The sequence below is a fragment of the Macaca nemestrina genome, chromosome 13 (assembly GCF_043159975.1).
Source record: "Macaca nemestrina isolate mMacNem1 chromosome 13, mMacNem.hap1, whole genome shotgun sequence".
Taxonomy (NCBI): Eukaryota; Metazoa; Chordata; class Mammalia; order Primates; family Cercopithecidae; genus Macaca; species Macaca nemestrina.
In genome coordinates this window covers 32522164-32539473 of record NC_092137.1, presented here as the reverse complement: position 1 = coordinate 32539473, position 17310 = coordinate 32522164, and the positions used below count along the sequence as shown (strand labels likewise).

The following is a 17310-nucleotide window of genomic DNA, read 5'->3' as shown; positions in this document are numbered from 1 at the left end:
AGAATGTCCTGATTTGTAAAACAAAACAAAACAAAAATGACATCAAATTATCAGTGTACTCTCAAATGGTTCTGGAGAATAAACAATTCTCTGCTTTGAACTTGAAACATTCTGGTAAATGTGTGTTTCAAATTTTTAAAAAATATTTTATAACAGAAGGAGCACAGTTGAAAAGGGAAAAATATATTTTATTTAAAAAATTAAACACATCTCATATATCCTACATGACTAGAAAAGTGCAAAAATAAAGCCGGGCACAGTGGTTCACTCCTGCAATCCAAGCACTTTTGGAGGCCAAGGCGGGCAAATCATTTGAGGTCAGGAGCTTGAGACCAGCCTGGCCAACATGGTGAAACCCTGTCTCTACTAAAAATACAAAAAATAGCTGGGCTTGGTGGCATGCACCTGTAGTCCCAGCTACTCAAGAGGCTGAGGCAAGAGAAGCACTTGGACCTGAGAGGCGGCAGTTGCAGTGAGATGGGATCACCCTATCCTGGGCAACAGAGCAAGACTCCATCTCAAAATAAAAAACTGCAAAAATAATATTTAACTATTTAATGTAGCTTCATTCTCTTTATAAATAAAATACAAGTTTACTATTAAAGTCAACAATTAAAATACAGCACAATTAATTAAAATCATTGCCAATCCCACACAACACTTGCTAGGTGTTATTCTGACAGTCAAAAAGATAGAAGTTCCTCCAAACTGACTACAGAGAAACAGTTCTGAATGGTACTCATGGCACAGCTGTGATACTAAACCCACTGGCATACACCCAGGCTCAATTTCTCAAGGGACAAAGTATACATAAATATGAGACTTGTTTTAAGAATAGCATATGCCTTAAAATACAAACATACACTTACCCTGAGAGACTGAAACACTAACTGTCTGTGATCCGTTCTTCTCCGTGTTTGCTGGTGGCTTTGCTACAGGAATTCCCAGACCTCCAATGTAAGGGTTGTAATTGTAGGTTCCATAATCAGCACCCCAATAATCATACCATGTACTGCTTATTGGCTTAAAATAATGGAAAAAAAACTGTGGTTTATTTTTGCCTCTTGGCTGAATGACACATTATTTACATTATCTAAACCCAAACAGAACTACAAACTAAATATTCTATCCGCCCTTTAAATTTCCCAAATCCCCTTATAATTTTAATGATTTATAAGAATGGTCCAATAATTTTCTCCTCACTGTCTGCCAAAATCTAAAAATACCTTGTACGTTCAGAAATTGAAAGTAGCATCGCTAATAAAATCTCTTATGGACCAAAGAACAGTACCACCATAAAGTATTATAGGTGATTCTCCTTTAAAAAAAAGAACTAGGCTAACATACAAGTAGAATCTGCAATGAACTCAGCTTGGATGAGGTTTAAACGGCTGTCTGAAATGTTGGTGATCTATAACTATACTTCTGTATACTTAAAGGTGGTTCTCATTACTGTATGATAATTATGAGTAGCTATATTAATAAAAATGTAAGTTTTCTTTATACCATTCCATTGATTTTTTTTAAACTACAATAGTAGTACCTACAGCAATTTAATTTTGAATATGCTGAATAATGAGTTGCATTAGTGGTAAGTATGTATATTTTCCTCTTTTAAGTAATTACTAAGCCAAAAGTATGAGACGGAAGACTTTCCTTTCAAATATATATATAAATTTTTTTTTTTTTTTTGAGATGCAGTCTTGCTCTGTCACCAGGCTAGAGTGCAGTGGCACGATCATGGCTCACCGCAACCTCCGCCTGCCAGGTTTAAGCGATTCTCCTGCCTCAGCCTCCTGAGTAGCTGGGACTATAGGCGCGTGCCACCACACCCAGCTAATTTTTGTATTTTTAGTAGAGACGGCGTTTCACTATGTTGGCCAGGCTGGGCTCGATCTCTTGACCTCGTGATCTGCCCGCCTTGGCCTTCCAAAGTGCTGGGATTACAAGGCATGAGCCACTGCGCCCAGCCTCTTTTCAAAGAATATTCTAATGTATCATACCTTAAAAACCTTGGCTGCAAGAGGGTCCTTTTCCAGATCAATATCTAAAGGATCAATATCAACTTCCATTAGATCCTGAAGTAACTCAAGGTCAATTTCTTTATCTTTTTCCAAAGAGGACAGAGGCGGTGCACCTTCAAATAATTAAAAGTGATCTTATTGGTGGAGTATATCACATAAAATTAAGATGACATAATGCTTTTAGTTACAAAAAGTTATTTTACTTGCATGTTACATATGCCTAATAAAAAAAATCTCTATGTATGCAAACATTTTGCTCCATAATACATAATAAAAACAAAGATGCACTGATATTTGCTTTCCTAAAGACCACAGTATTAGCTCTTGTTGAAATAAGTTGCATAAACTTTGCTATCAAAAATAATTACCAACATTACTAAATAGTATACATTCTATTACATCTAACATGTAATTCATTATATTACATTCATTATTACTGGTAATGTTACCCAGTATTAAAGAGAAAAGCAAAGAGGACTGAAGTTATAAGAATGCCATTTACTGGCCAGGCACGGTGGCTCACAACTGTAATCCCAGCACTTTGGGAGGCAGAGGCGGGCAGATCACGAGGTCAGGAGTTTGAGACCAGCCTGGCCAACATGGCGGAACCCCGTCTCTACTAAAAATACAAAAATTAGCTGGGTGTGGTGGTGGCCGCCTGTAACTCCAGCTATTCCAGGGGCTGAAGCAGGAGAATCACTTGAACCCAGGAGTGAGAGGTTGCAGTGAGCTGAGATCATGCCATTGTGCTCCAGCCTGGGTGACAAGAGCAAGACTCAGTCTCAAAAAAAAAAAAAAAAAAAAGCCATTTTTACCTTATTTTTCTGTTATGAATTAGAAATTACTCTCTCTCAGATGTCTCCAACTTTTTAAGTAGCTTTCTTATAACCCTTATAAGTACCCCCTTATAGCTCTTACTTTTCCATCATTCCCATCCTCTTAATCAATACAACTTTATAGAATGCCTAGTAAATGCCAGCCTGTATGAGGGTTTGAGTATAAGTACATGAAGATTAATAAAATAAAACTCTCCAATCCAATAAATTAAGAGAAATTCAGAGGTGGGGGTGCACTATAATTAAAACTGAATACAACATGATATGTCTAGAAGAGATATTTGAGAGTACAAAGGAAGTACAGACAGCGAAGTCCCAAACTCTGCTGGGAATGACAGAAAAAGCCTCTTGGAGAAAGGCATCCTTTATGTGAACCTTGGGTAATGAAGTGTTCATCATGCACACAGGAAATCTATTCCAGATAAAGAGAATATCAAGTAAAAAATAGAAAATCGTGAGCAAATACAAGATTAAGGAATGACAAATGGTTGAAAATGACTGCAGCATCTGACATATACCAGTTAATAGCCAAAATATATTTTTTAAAAGTAAGGGGTATGGAGATGATCAAGGATGATGCATGCTAATTTATAAAGATACTTTTTAAAAAGGAAAAAAAAAAAAAAAAAGAAAAAAAAATACACCAAAAAAAATCACATGCTGGATCTTAAAGAATAAGAGCTTTTAAACTGCTGTCTTCATCACTTTGTATCTTTACACGTTTTCTACATTGGGTTTTCTTCATCATTGCCAAATCACACTACATCAACATAATTAGGACACTATGAAATGACAGCATTTTGTTGTAATGAGCATTCATTCAGAGAACCAAGACAAAATGTATTTACGAGGAAAATAATAGATCTAGTTTATAAGGCCAAACAACTAATAGAAAAATATAAAAATCAACTTTATTTTTTTCTAACATTCTTTATTTTGAAATGTGTTTCCATTCAATAGAATAAAGAAGAAACATAATGTAAAATTTACCTGTTATGTCATGTGTCAAAGGTTCATCTATAGTTTCCAGCAACTGAACTGAGGACTGTTGAAGGGAGTCATCAGAGTCACCAGCTGTCGCACCTACATCATCACCCACTGTTCCTTCCTCCATGGCTTCTGCGGCTACTGGAGCCAGTAATTCTCCTGTACGTAAGAGGATAGTCCTGTTTTAATAATTTACACAGATTTCAGAAACATATTAAGGCATATTTTTTTCCTCCAGTTTAGTCACTGACAGAATAAATGCTCTACTAACTATAAAAGAATCTGAGGCAAATGAGTTCCTACCCACCTAAGGAATGCTAGGACTCCCTCCATTACCTTCAAATGCTAGAGACAAGTATCTAGTAAACACGTAACATGTACAAAAAGTTATTTTAAGTACTTTACATGCATTAACTCACTTATTCACAAAAACCTTATACAAAGATTATCCTTATTATCCTTATGTTATATATGAAGAAACTGAGGCAAAGTGACTTCCTCACCCAGTAAGCGGCACACCACTGATAATAATAAAGCAGTCTAGCTCCAATATTCATGCACTTTAACAACCTAACGCCTTTCTAAAGCCTTGCATTTATCACAACTATCAATATACTTAAATACAAAAGTAATTCTCAATGGTTACTACTGCTATAACATTAAACCGATTAAACAGACCTTTATGCTTTTAGGGGGTTAAAGATCCCTTTGAAGATTCTTAGTTGAGCAATGACAAGGTAATTCTGACACACTCTGTGAAAAAAAAATCCTAACACACCTGCTAAAATATCCTGCAGCATACAAGTTAAGGAATACTGAGCCCAAGCACCACCCCAAGATATATCTCCTCTATTGAAGTCAGTTCCAACCAAAAGTAATAGCAGTCTTTCCAGCTGGGGTTCATTCACAATCTCACACAGATGAATAGTTGGCCTCGTGGCGTTTGCAATGCGTGCAAGAACCTGTAACACATTTTATAAAATCATACACTTAAATAGCAATTACATGTTTTTTTCAAACAATAACAGAAGTCTACCAATACTTTAGCACTGAACAACAGGTTTCAATAATGATGTATGAGTCTGGTGTCAAAAAAATATTGCTTGAGATGAAATGCAAAAGAATGTAATTTCATGAATCAAATATTAAAATCTGGTTTAAAATCTAATTGTATAGTTAAGAATTAAATTTCTACAAACAGTGAATATGCCACAGAAAAGCAATCATGACATTAAAAGTCCTTTTATTTTTTTGAGACAGTCTCGCTCTGTCGCCAGGCTTGAGTGAAGTGGCGCAATTTTGGCTCACTGCAACCTCACTGCCCCCAGGTTCAAGCACTTCTCCTGCCTCCGTCTCCCGAGTAACTGGGACTATAGGTACATGCCACCATACCCAGCTAATTTTTGTATTTTTAGTAAGGACGGGGTTTCACCATGTTGCCCATGATGGTCTCGATCTCTTGACCTTGTGATCTACCCCTCTGCCTCCCAAAGTGTTGAGATTTCAGGCGTGAAGCACCACACCCGGCCAGAAGTCCTCCTTTAATATAATTTGACACTTATTTGTGTATTTCCTATTTTAATTAATATAAGAAAGGCAGGTTGGAGATAAACATATCCATATTACTTGCATTTCAAACCCTCAAGTTTTAACTAAATTAAAATATAAATCAGGTTTCCTTAAGAAACAATTTGAAAAGAATTTTTTCTATCTTTTAAGACACAATAAAAAAAAGTAACTGCAAAAAAGCAAAACCAAAAGCAGCATCATTTCTCTTAATCAAAATTGACTAAAAACATCATTCTTTCCTAGTTTTTAAATCCCTGTAAGTCTACTTTTTTTTTTTTTTTTTGAGAGACGCGGTTTTGCCACATTGCCCACACTGGTCTCAAACTCCTAGACTCAAACAATCCACCCACCTCAGCCTCCCAAAGTGCTGAGATTACAGACATGAGCCACCGTGCCTGGCCAACCCTACAAGTCTATACTTATAGTTTACCTACCTTACAAACAAACAATAAGAGATCAGCATGACATGTAAAATCCATGGAAAGAAGAAACAGAACAAGTTTCTGGACTACGGAGATACAACGTTCATGGGCCAGAGTAAATGGAAGTGGTTCTATCTCAGGACTTTCTTTTGTTGTTGTAACTTCTGTATCTAAATTAGAACGGGACCATTCTGCTGTCCGACGTAAACGAATTAAATCCTTAAAGTGCTGCACACAAAAATTCACAGTATTTAAATCAATGTTTACTTAATGAAAAGTTTTTCAGTAGAGATAGATTTAAGTAATGAAAATGTTCACGCCATATTACAACTTCTAAAGAGCAAAATTTTTAGATACACTGTAAGTTTCAAAAGTAAGAATATTAAAAGCTAAACTGACCAATATGCCTTACTTCCTCTATTTGGAGTAAAGTATCAGATATATAACAGAATTTCAGAAAAGTGAAATTCTACAGACGTTCACTGTAGATAATACATTAAGTTATTAAGTCGAATCTAACAACATAAACATTACCGTAACATCCTAAACATAATTTGTAAAAGGTTGAAGGTAAAGAAAACTAACATAACATCAAATACAAAATATTAATTTGAGTTACTTCAAAATCTGGTGGAATAATTATAATTTCACATTATAGAAAGACTACAAACTTGTTTGATACATATACAGTATCCCTCAAAATTTTAAAAAGTAAACATCAAGGTTTTAAAACTTCCAAATCAGTTGAACTTCACTTTCACTTACAAAAGACATACTACATTTGAGCCTTGTGAGCACCACTGGACACAAGTTTCAATTCTAAACTCAGACACCAAGATATTCCAGTAACAATACTAAGGGGAAAGAGAATGCCACATTTTTTCATTTTACATATAAATTTTACTTGTGAGGCTGATACAATGATATTTGCAATCATCTTGTATAATTTTGTATTGTAAAATGGAAATAAACCACGCTATCAATGCCACATTAGCAAAACTATACATTCCACTGTCTTTTATCTTCAATTTACTGGAACTCAATCCACATTGAAGGTAATACGTTAGAATAATACTTAAAGCCCACATTTATCATACATTTCCTTCAGTTAAACTACCCCACCAAAAAAAAGTCCAGAGTAGATTGGCTACTCTGTTAAGCAGAATAATATATATTCAAGTTTCTTGATCATAATTAAAGATCATAACTCCTTGACTTTTCTGAGATAATTATATTGAGAAGTACAGATCATACCTTTGAAGTGGCCTGCTTTAGTTTTGCTTGTTCTACCAGGAGTTTATATGACGATCCTTTGTTACTTTGTATTTTTTCTTTTTCCATCTGTTCTACCAATGCCTTCTGCTTTGCTTTTAGTAGGTTAAGTTGCTTTATAAAACAAATAAACAACTTAATCTTTAACAATGTTAAAAAAAAAATTACTATACTCACAGAATTCACACATCAAACTAATGGAACCCATATTATCTTGAAAGATGTAGTATAATTTTAACCGTTTTGTTAATTTTTTAAAAAATCATTTCAAATCCCAACTTTGAGATCTCTCCCCGTTTTCATTAAAATCTCCCTTCCCCATGGGAGTAAGAAATAACTGGAAGACTTTTATATAAACCACTAACATAATTGAGTGATATATATTTTTTAATAGAGGGGGAAAAGTTTATTTTTAATTAAATATATGGGAAAAATATTTTATTGCTTAATGTTTCTTAGTTCTGTTTTTATGGAAATCTCAAGAGTAGTACACATTTTGGTATGTCTATATTTTTTATTAAAATTGGGATTGAGATCATTGTAGTTACTTGCTACAATGTAGCTTAAGAAATAATTAACCTATATACAAATAAGAATACAGAAATCTCTTGTACACTTTACCCAATTTTCTCTAACGATGACATTTTGCAAAAACTATAGGATAATATTACAAGGTATGGACATTGATAGAATTCGCCAATCTTATTTCTCCACTTTCAGTTGCACTCATTTGTGTGTGTCTGTGTATGTATTTAGTTGGATACACTTCTACATGTGTTAGTTCATGTATCCACAATAGTCAATACCAAACAATTCCACCACAAGGTTCCCTCATATCCTTTTATAACTATATCCACATTTCCCTCCTGCCCTATCTCCCCCATTCCTAAGCAATGGCAATCAGCAGTAGACAACAATGAACAAACAGACCAAAGAAGAGAAACAACTCTCTGTTCATAAAGACCTTACAATCTGTTGAATGTGTTCTCCATACAGCAATGTACACAGTGTACACAGAAAGTTACATTAATGTACTAGAAAGACATAGCCAAAACTATAAATGAATAATAATTTAGTCAGTAACTTATTAAGTCTTCCTTCTCAGAGAACACTTTCTAAACTACTACTATTGACACGTTTTTGGTTTTTTTTTTGTTTTTTTTTTTTGTTTTTTTGAGACAAGAGTCTCCCTGTGTCGCCCAGGCTGGACTAGTGGTGTGATCTCAGCTCACTGCAACCTCTGCCTCCCAGGTTTAAGTGATTCTCCTGTCTCATCCTCCTGAATAACTGGGACTACAGGCACACGCCACCACATTGGCCAGGCCAGTCTTGATCTCCTGGCCCCAACTGATCAACCTGCCTCAGCCTTCCCAAGTGAGCCCTGCCTCACACCTGTTTTGGTATCAGGAAAAAAACATTACTAATATTATTTTTAAAAATCCACTTGGGCCGGGCGCGGTGGCTCAAGCCTGTAATCCCAGCACTTTGGGAGGCCGAGACGGGCGGATCACGAGGTCAGGAGATCGAGACCATCCTGGCTAACACGGTGAAACCCTGTCTCTACTAAAAAATACAAAAAAACTAGCCGGGTGAGGTGGCGGGCGCCTGTAGTCCCAGCTACTCAGGAGGCTGAGGCAGGAGAATGGCGTGAACCCGGGAGGCGGAGCTTGCAGTGAGCTGAGATCTGGCCACAGCACTCCAGCCTGGGTGACAGAGCGAGACTCCGTCTCAAAAAAAAAAAAAAAAAAAAAAAAAAAAAATCCACTTGGCTGTTATCTCCACAGATGAAAAAAACTCTATCCTAAATTAAAACTAGCATGTACACATAATTTTAAAAACATTAACTGAGAATTTCTACAAATCAGTATTTTCAGAAAGTAGTTTCCAAAGTTCTATAATTAACATACACAAGAAATATAATCAAGAAAAAAAATGGTTTTTAATTTCTTCTGAAACAACCAGTTTTAATTATTGTACAAATACAACTGGTTTTCACTAAGCCATTTGGCAGTAAGTTAGTAACCTGATGACCAATCGCCCTGATTACTTTCGTGTATAATTCCTAGAAATAAAAACCTTCTACAAATCACTTACAGCCATCAAAATCAGAGAAGTAATACTGACGCCTGACCACCAATTATCCCTCAGAGCACCTTTTAAGTTTTGCCAACTGTGCCAATACTGTCATTCATAATGAAGAATCAAGTAATAATATTTTTCAGACAAATACTCACTGAGTGACACACTAGGTTTTGTTTTCTATCCTAATTAAATGCACTGAGCATAAACATTAAAAGATACAAATTACTACAACCCAAAATTGGTTAAAGGTCTCAAAAAGAAAAGCCAATTGAGGACGATGCTTCTCATCATTTTTCCTGCAAAGGACTGAACTAGCTCATAGTTGAAAAACTTAGAAGTGAAAAATAAACAACTTATTGCTAAGTCTACCTTTTAAAAAAGCCCCATGAATTAAAAATTTTTTTAAATATAAAAAATAAAACAATAAAATAAATTTGAAAAGCCCAAAGCTTTCATAACATGCCAGAGCTAATGATTTTCACATAGAATCTTCGGACATCTTAAAGCAATAACAAAAATATTTTGTGGCCGGACACAGTGGCTCAGACCTATAATCCCAACACTTTGGGAGACCAAAGTAGAAGAATCACCAGAGCCAGGAGTCCGAGAGCAGCCTGGGCAACAAAGCGAGACCCTATCTCTACAAGAAACAATTTACAAATTAGCCTGGCATTGCAGGCTCTAATCCCAGCTACTCGGTAAGCTGAGGCAAGAGGACTGCTTGAGCCCAGGAATTTGGAGACTGCAGTGAACTGATTGTTCCACTGTACTCCAACCTAGGTAACAGAATGAGACCCTGTCTCACAAATAAATAAATAAATACACACACACACACACACACACACACACACACACACACACACACACACACACACATAAATATATATATGAAAAAGGGAAAAAAAGGAAATGGAAAAAGAAACCAAAATTAAAACCGGAAGCTAGATAGAGGGGCAGAAGATGAATACCCTTTATCCAAAGGTCAAATAAAAGCCACTGAGAATTAAATGAAGGAAAATGGATTGAATTAAAGCAAAACAAAGGAAGAGAGGTTTTTCACTAGGAAAAGATAATGACAACCTCATTTAGAATGGTAGTAATAAAGATGTATAACAGTAAATAGTTAAAGGAACACCAACGAAGTCTGTAAACTATATATTGTCATCGTTTTAACAATTAAAGAAACTGAAGTCTCCAAAGTGTTAGATAATTTTCCTAAGCTAAGAGCCCATTAAATGTCATACCTTGTATCTGATGGCACATCTATCTCATGCAACCTCCAAAACAATATTCTCAAACATTAAAAATTTTTAAATGTATTGACAATTACCTGTTTATGATGAACAAGCTGCTTTCTGATTTTTCTGGAATATAATCTATCAAGGCTACTGCTGCCTTTAGAAGATCTATTTAAGCTCTGAGTGTGTAGATTATTGTTAATAAAACTCCACTGATTACCTACAGGCGAAGGAAAACTTGTATTAATCATTCTGTTAAATGTGATTTTAAAGTACCTTTCCTACCCAAAAAACAAAAAACACAATTATACATGTGCCAATCATGAAAAGCAGTTTTAATAAGAAAAACATTGTAAAGAAATTGCTAGAAGATCTGACGGTATAAAGATTGGATAACTGTCAATTATCTAACGTAGACCCTAAATCATTTTAAAACCAGAGTTCCCTCTGTCTCCAATCTTTCCTTTAGATAATAGCGATTTTCCTCCACAATTAAGATTAATCTCTATACAACTTTGAAGATGTCATTCAATTTTAACAACAAATACTACTATTGCCTATTTCAAACACAGATACTTTTAATCAGGGACCAAAAAAGGATACTCAATAATTTAATTAATAACTGCCAAAATAAGCTTAGATAGTTCAGAACGCATAACTGTCTACCTATACTTACTCTCCTTTTTTGGAATATGTCCAGACTATTCTGTTTCATTTAATTCAGGCCCAATATCACACTTTACCCATCTCCAATCCTAAAACATCTTTTCTTAATCCTAAAAACATGTTTTTCTCTTTACTATCTATTTATCAAGTCTTAGTTCAAGTTCTTAAAACCCTAAAACTCTTCCACCAATGTTTCCATAGTATCTACATGTATAAACAAACATACTCCCAATACTATCTGCTACATTCCAAGATTACATTACAGTTTATTTTATATTTTTCTTTTTTTCAAGACTGTTTCTCAGCCAGGAGCAGTAGCTCACATCTGTAATCCCAGCAATTTGGGAGGCTGAGGCACGTGGGTCACTTGAGGTCAGGAGTTCAAGATCAGCCTGGCCAACATGGTGAAATCTCGTCTCTACTAAAGATACAAAACAATTAGCCAGGCATGGTGGTACACGCCTATAATCCCAGCTACTTGGGAGGCTAAGACGGGAGAATCCTTTGAACCCAGGAGGTGGGGGTTGCCATGAGCTGAGATCATGCCACTACACTTAACCTGGGCGACAGAACGAGACAAGACTTTCTCAATATGAATGTAGTTTTATTTATGTTAATTGTATTTCTTACCTCTATATCCTACAACTGAGTAAACTATAGATATACAATATTTTTTAAAAATCACTATAAAACAAATTCCTTATACATATGAATTCCCCATCATCTTCCTAAACACAATATGCACTATAAACAACTGATTCCACTATAATATCTCAAGGGAACTTTTAAAAATACTGAGTTCCTGACAATGTACAGAATTCCAAATTTTATGGATCTCAATGGCTTACATACTAGATGTAAACTGTATGTAGGCTTATATATCTCACTGGTTTACGTACTGGATTTAGCTATCTCAAATCCTTTATCTAAAAACCCTTATTTTCAGAACAAGAATCTCTGAGGAAAAATAAAAATAAATAAAAACAAAAAGCTTTGTTAATTGGGAAGAGGGGAATAAAATAATTTTGCAGGTTGATTTAATTTTTAAATTTTTCTATGCTTCGAACCTATAAAGAAAGCTTACAACTCAAAATCTGAGAATTTCTGTATTTAAAAATAAAGGTCATTTGTAGCTAATTAGCAGATACCAATAATGCTAAATGAAATGACACATCATACTAAGAAAAAATAAGAACTCTCTGATTTCCCTTTCGTAACTCATTTATATGCATGCTATTATAAAGTCTTTAAACGAGCCTAAGGGAAGACACCTTGTGAAAGTCATAACTGTATTTAGAAACTAAAAGTCATGTCCAGACAAAGGAGCTTGTCTATAAAGTCCACCAAGTATAAATGTTATCTTTAAACAGAATTGTAGTAAAGTTCATTTGTATTTTCTATAAATTACATACAGCTGGTAGCTCCAGGCCAATAGCCAGTTCTGGAACAACTGCGAAGTCACTCAAAATCCCCACCAACGTATTATTATAAACTTCTGATACCTGTCAGAAACCTCTCCCTGTCTTTACCATTCAAAGGTTTCTTTGCAGCTGCTGCTTCATCTTCAACAGTTGCCACATAATCCAGCAGCCTGGACACTAGCATAACAACCCAACTGATCATGGGAATATCTAGTACTCCTGTAGAGAGATGAGAGTAAAGGAAAAACATCCAGATGACTTTAGGATTCCTAATTAGGTCTGATACTATAAGTGAAACAAAAAAATTTATAAATCCAAAACATATCATATCATTACTAACACTAATATTTATATGTAATAAGTCTAAAAAATAGACACCAACAGCCAGAAACTGAGTAGAACATCAAATCTAATGAAAGACAAAGACTTCAAGGTATAAAAACAGATTAAGTGTAGGCTGAATCCAAAGTGTAATATATAAACTAGAAAGCAAGGTATAAGAGACTATTCTTAGACTCACAGGAACTGAAATAAAACATCTAACTCTCAGCTTATAATTCATATGGCACTAAAATATGTTCTAATGTTTTTATTCTTACAAAAAAATTTGCTCAAACAAAACTCATTATTGTTGATTGGAACAAAACTGTGCCTTACAGCTTAAACTTATATAAGGGAGTTTGATTTTAGTTATAACAGTATAGGAAAAACATACTATACTAAGTGCAAATAATGAAAAGGTAATAAATTTTAAAAGTAATAACTACGTGGCAGTCAATCACATGAAGGTTGCTCATTCTTAAAAGCCTACATCATAAAAATATTAAATGTGCTGCAATTAATATTAAAGTATTTCAGAGAAGGTATTTTATAAAAGCAATATTTACAGGAATACTGTTTTTACTAAAGAACACTGCTTTCTATTAATACCTTCTGTCCTCCTATGCATGGGTAACTGTGGCTGAAGAGGTGACAATAAATTATCCAAGAGATTAAGTAAGCTTTCTAATACTCCACTATTACTAAGTGATCTTTGACCAATGCAGGAAAGTAACATGAAGACCCTAAAAACAAAACAAAAAAAAAAAAAAAAAAGAGAAAATAGTAAGAATCAATGAGTGTTCAATTTTTAAAATAGCTTACACAGAAATTTAACAGAGTAATGACAGAATGTTTGCTTTCTTAAAACATACCATATATCAGACTGGGAAAGCAAGATTTGTATCTGGAGGTATGAAGTTAAAATTAGTTATTTTTCTAACTACTGGTTATATTTTCTAATGTTATTAACAAGAAATCAAGCACTTAGTGAATGAGAGAACTTTATTAGCCACAAACACATTTAGCATATAAAGTAACATAATCTAATAGAAATACTTATAAACACAGATCTAGGAAGTCCACAAGTTCAATTAGAAAACTAAAGAGTAGAGTCTAATTATTACTTATTATCTTCTTCGATACACAGTGCTGGTGCCCTTCACTGGTCATTTCACAAACTCTGAGATCTGCTTCATATTCACAACTTAGTATCCACATTTCAAAGATTTCAAAAGCTGACCAGTAACTGTGAAAAGTACAAATCATTAATAACAAATACCTCCAACATTTTCCGACCTACCTATCCTGTGGAAAGATGAGAAGCTGCTCTGAATTGTACAATTCCTGAAGGACATTAGAAAGAAATTGACCCCACCATCTTTCACCACCACATAGTTGAACAAGCAGAAGACCAGTATGTAACCGTATCTTTGGGGTTCCACTGATGCACAAGTGTTTAAAGAGCTCTTCACAGGCCTGGGCATGAAATGTGCTCTGCAAAACTGCAGGAACAGAGTGTCCTATTACAAGAAAGAAAACAGTAAACTTTCCTATTTAAATGTATTGTATAATATTAAAGCATGCCTAAACACACTTTCCTCTTTTCTAGTAATCAGTAGATAATTATATTCTATTTATTTTGCAATGTATTTACTCCTTATATGTAGAAATCTGTTAGATACTTGGAGAGGGAAATATTTAGCACTTAAGTAAATTACATTTCTTGCCTATGGAGCTGGATGTATCAGATGACTGTGTCAGTGAATGTGTGAGCTTGTGTAATGATCAAAAATACCTCCTGGCTAAAAAATGATACCTTTATATTAGCAATTTATGAAAAGTTTCACTGTTGAACTTCCATGCAATACTTAATACCATGCCAGTAGCACAATGATGTGCATGTCAATAGCAGACACCCAAAAGAAACACACAAAAATTCATTTAAGAAATATTTAAAATAACAGGGAGAAATGTATTAACCTAAAGAGACACTTCATAAATATTGACATTTTTAAAAATACCAAAATTTACAATATAAAATATTGACACAAATCCTGAAATATGCAGCAAAATCATATCAAGTATATTTCCAGCCTTTAAAATATGTAAGCCAAATACAAACCATTAGAAGCATGAAGCAGGCTGAGCAACGTGTCCAATAAATATCTGATGATAGTACGTAACTGCTCTGTGGAAGACGTCTGAATTAAATCTTCTGGATTTGATGTTTCACTCAACATCTTCCGGCTTGCACCTAGCGCCACTTTGAGTCTCTGCACTGCATTATGAGCCAAATTTAGTTGAAGCTGTAGCTGAATGCAATCTTGATAAGCAGAAAAAACCCTACTGTCTTCCTCAACTGCCTTATCTGGTTTTCGTAAAAAGTACTGTGCATTGTTAGCACTGTTTAGAGGAGGAAGATCAATACTTTGCAAAAGAGATTCCAGACGATGACAAGCCAAGTTATATCTAAAAGTAAAAAATGATTGAACAAAATAATTCTTGTAATGTCCTCTTTATGTACATGTACAAATACTAAGAATTAAATCTCTTAAACCTGTTAACATACAACCATTAAAAAGAATTACCCACTTGATAGGTACTAATACATGCAGTCCATTAATTAATCAAAATATTTTCATGTATTAGGTGTTACTATAACGTGCTAATCTCCTACTTCCTTTTGCTCTTATCTGTACACCTATGAAAAGATATTTCTTGACAGAATTATAAGCAAGACATTATATAAAATACAAAGTTTCAATAAGATTAAAATTTGTACTCTATACTAACCTGCACTGTATATCCTCCTGTAGAGCAACCATCATTGCTAAATGCTGGTCAATTTCTGGCTGGTTTGCAGATTCTCCCTCTCCCTTTAGAGGATCATGCATTAACTTCAGTTCACTTTCCCAAGGTAAGATGTAGGTGTGACCATAGTAAAATCCTAATGGGATTTTGGCTCTGGCATTTGTACTCCCGTAACGTCCAATGACAGTGATCTGAAATGAAAAATTATAAATATACATATATGCACATCTGCCACAATAAAAATCTGAGCAATGTATTTTAAAAGTTATATTTTTAAATTGTTTATTTTTCATAACTTGTCAGAAACATAGAAAGCGTATCAATTTACTTTCTTTTTTTTTTTTTTTTTTTTTTGAGACGGAGTCTTGCTCTGTCACCCAGGCTGGAGTACAGTGGCGAGATCTCGGCTCACTGCAAGCTCCGCCCCCCGGGTTCACGCCATTCTCCTGCCTCAGCCTCCCGAGTAGCTGGGACTACAGGCGCCCGCCACCTCGCCCGGCTAATTTTCTTGTATTTTTAGTAGAGACGGGGTTTCACCATGTTAGCCAGGATGGTCTCGATCTCCTGACCTCGTGATCCGCCCGTCTCGGCCTCCCAAAGTGCTGGGATTACAGGCTTGAGCCACCGCGCCCGGCCTCAATTTACTTTCTTAAAGTTCTTTACCTTCATGAATCTGCACACGGGAGGTGGTATTAAGTCATGAAGAATTAGTGAATGGGTGCTTATATCAGTTGCCACTACCAACCGCCTTCCATCCACCTCTTCTCCTAATGTCCAAATGTCAATTGACAAAGAGGCCAAGTCTCCACAAGTGGGAATCAATACATCAGTCAACAATATAGGCCTCCCAAAATCCAAGGTCACAAATCTCCTTGCTCCTATGAGAGAAAGAAGAAACAGTTGACCAAAAATATATCAATTAACCAAATGATACACTCAAAAATAGTTTGGAGCACTCATCTTAAAATATGGAATCAACTCACCAAACTACAAACAGGAAAAGTAAATGTGTAAAAATGGCCTTATCAACTGATTCAAAAATTTTCTGAAATACATGTCTGTGTTAGTTTTGAACCCCAAGACTTAAGTAGAAAATTAAGAGTAGCTGGGCACAGTGGCCGGTGCCTCTAGTCCCAGCTACTGGGGACCTGAGACAGGAGAATTGCTTGAGCTGAGGAGTTCCAGGCTGCAATACATTAGACTGCTACTGCGCCTGTGAAGAGCCACTGTACTCCATACTGGGCAATACAGTGAAACCCTGGTCTCTCTTTTTTTTTTTTGAGACGGAGTCTCGCTGTCGCCCAGGCTGGAGTGCAGTGGTGCGATCTTGGCTCATTGCAAGCTCTGCCTCCTGGGTTCACACCTTTCTCCTGCCTCAGCCTCCCAAGTAGCTGGGACTACAAGTGCCTGTCACCACGCCCAGCTGATTTTTTCTATTTTTAGTAGAGACGGGGTTTCACCGAATTAGCCAGGATGGTCTCGATCTCCTGACCTCGTGATCCACCCACCTCGGCCTCCCAAAGTGCTGGGATTACAGGCGTGAGCCACCGCACCCGGCCACCCCTCTTTAAAAAACAAAAACAAACAACAAAACAAAGCAAAAAAAACAAGAGTAAGACTGTTACTGTTACAGTTAAGGCAATCAACAAACAAGCTTCTTT

General features: G+C 35.5%; 1 protein-coding gene across 10 annotated transcripts in view; it reads right to left on the bottom strand.

Annotated features, from left to right (window-relative positions):
* Positions 1–17310, bottom strand: part of LOC105464812 (baculoviral IAP repeat containing 6) — a 259579-nt gene that overhangs the window by 137073 nt on the left and 105196 nt on the right. For 6 of the 10 annotated variants that reach the window (XR_011611589.1, XM_071076475.1, XM_071076480.1 and 3 more), the window contains 13 exons: positions 16313–16527; positions 15632–15840; positions 14961–15307; positions 14139–14358; positions 13448–13581; positions 12599–12736; positions 10523–10650; positions 7093–7224; positions 5851–6066; positions 4626–4809; positions 3851–4006; positions 2004–2137; positions 870–1023 (listed from right to left, as the gene is read on the bottom strand). Coding sequence is in view for 9 of the 10 variants with exons in the window: in XM_071076475.1 (XP_070932576.1) it covers positions 870–1023; positions 2004–2137; positions 3851–4006; positions 4626–4809; positions 5851–6066; positions 7093–7224; positions 10523–10650; positions 12599–12736; positions 13448–13581; positions 14139–14358; positions 14961–15307; positions 15632–15840; positions 16313–16527 (2367 nt within the window). In the remaining variant the exon portion in view is untranslated. The remainder of the gene's footprint in view (positions 1–869; positions 1024–2003; positions 2138–3850; positions 4007–4625; positions 4810–5850; positions 6067–7092; positions 7225–10522; positions 10651–12598; positions 12737–13447; positions 13582–14138; positions 14359–14960; positions 15308–15631; positions 15841–16312; positions 16528–17310) is intronic. The other 4 variants (XM_071076482.1, XM_071076478.1, XM_071076481.1 and 1 more) reach the window with 2 other exon arrangements.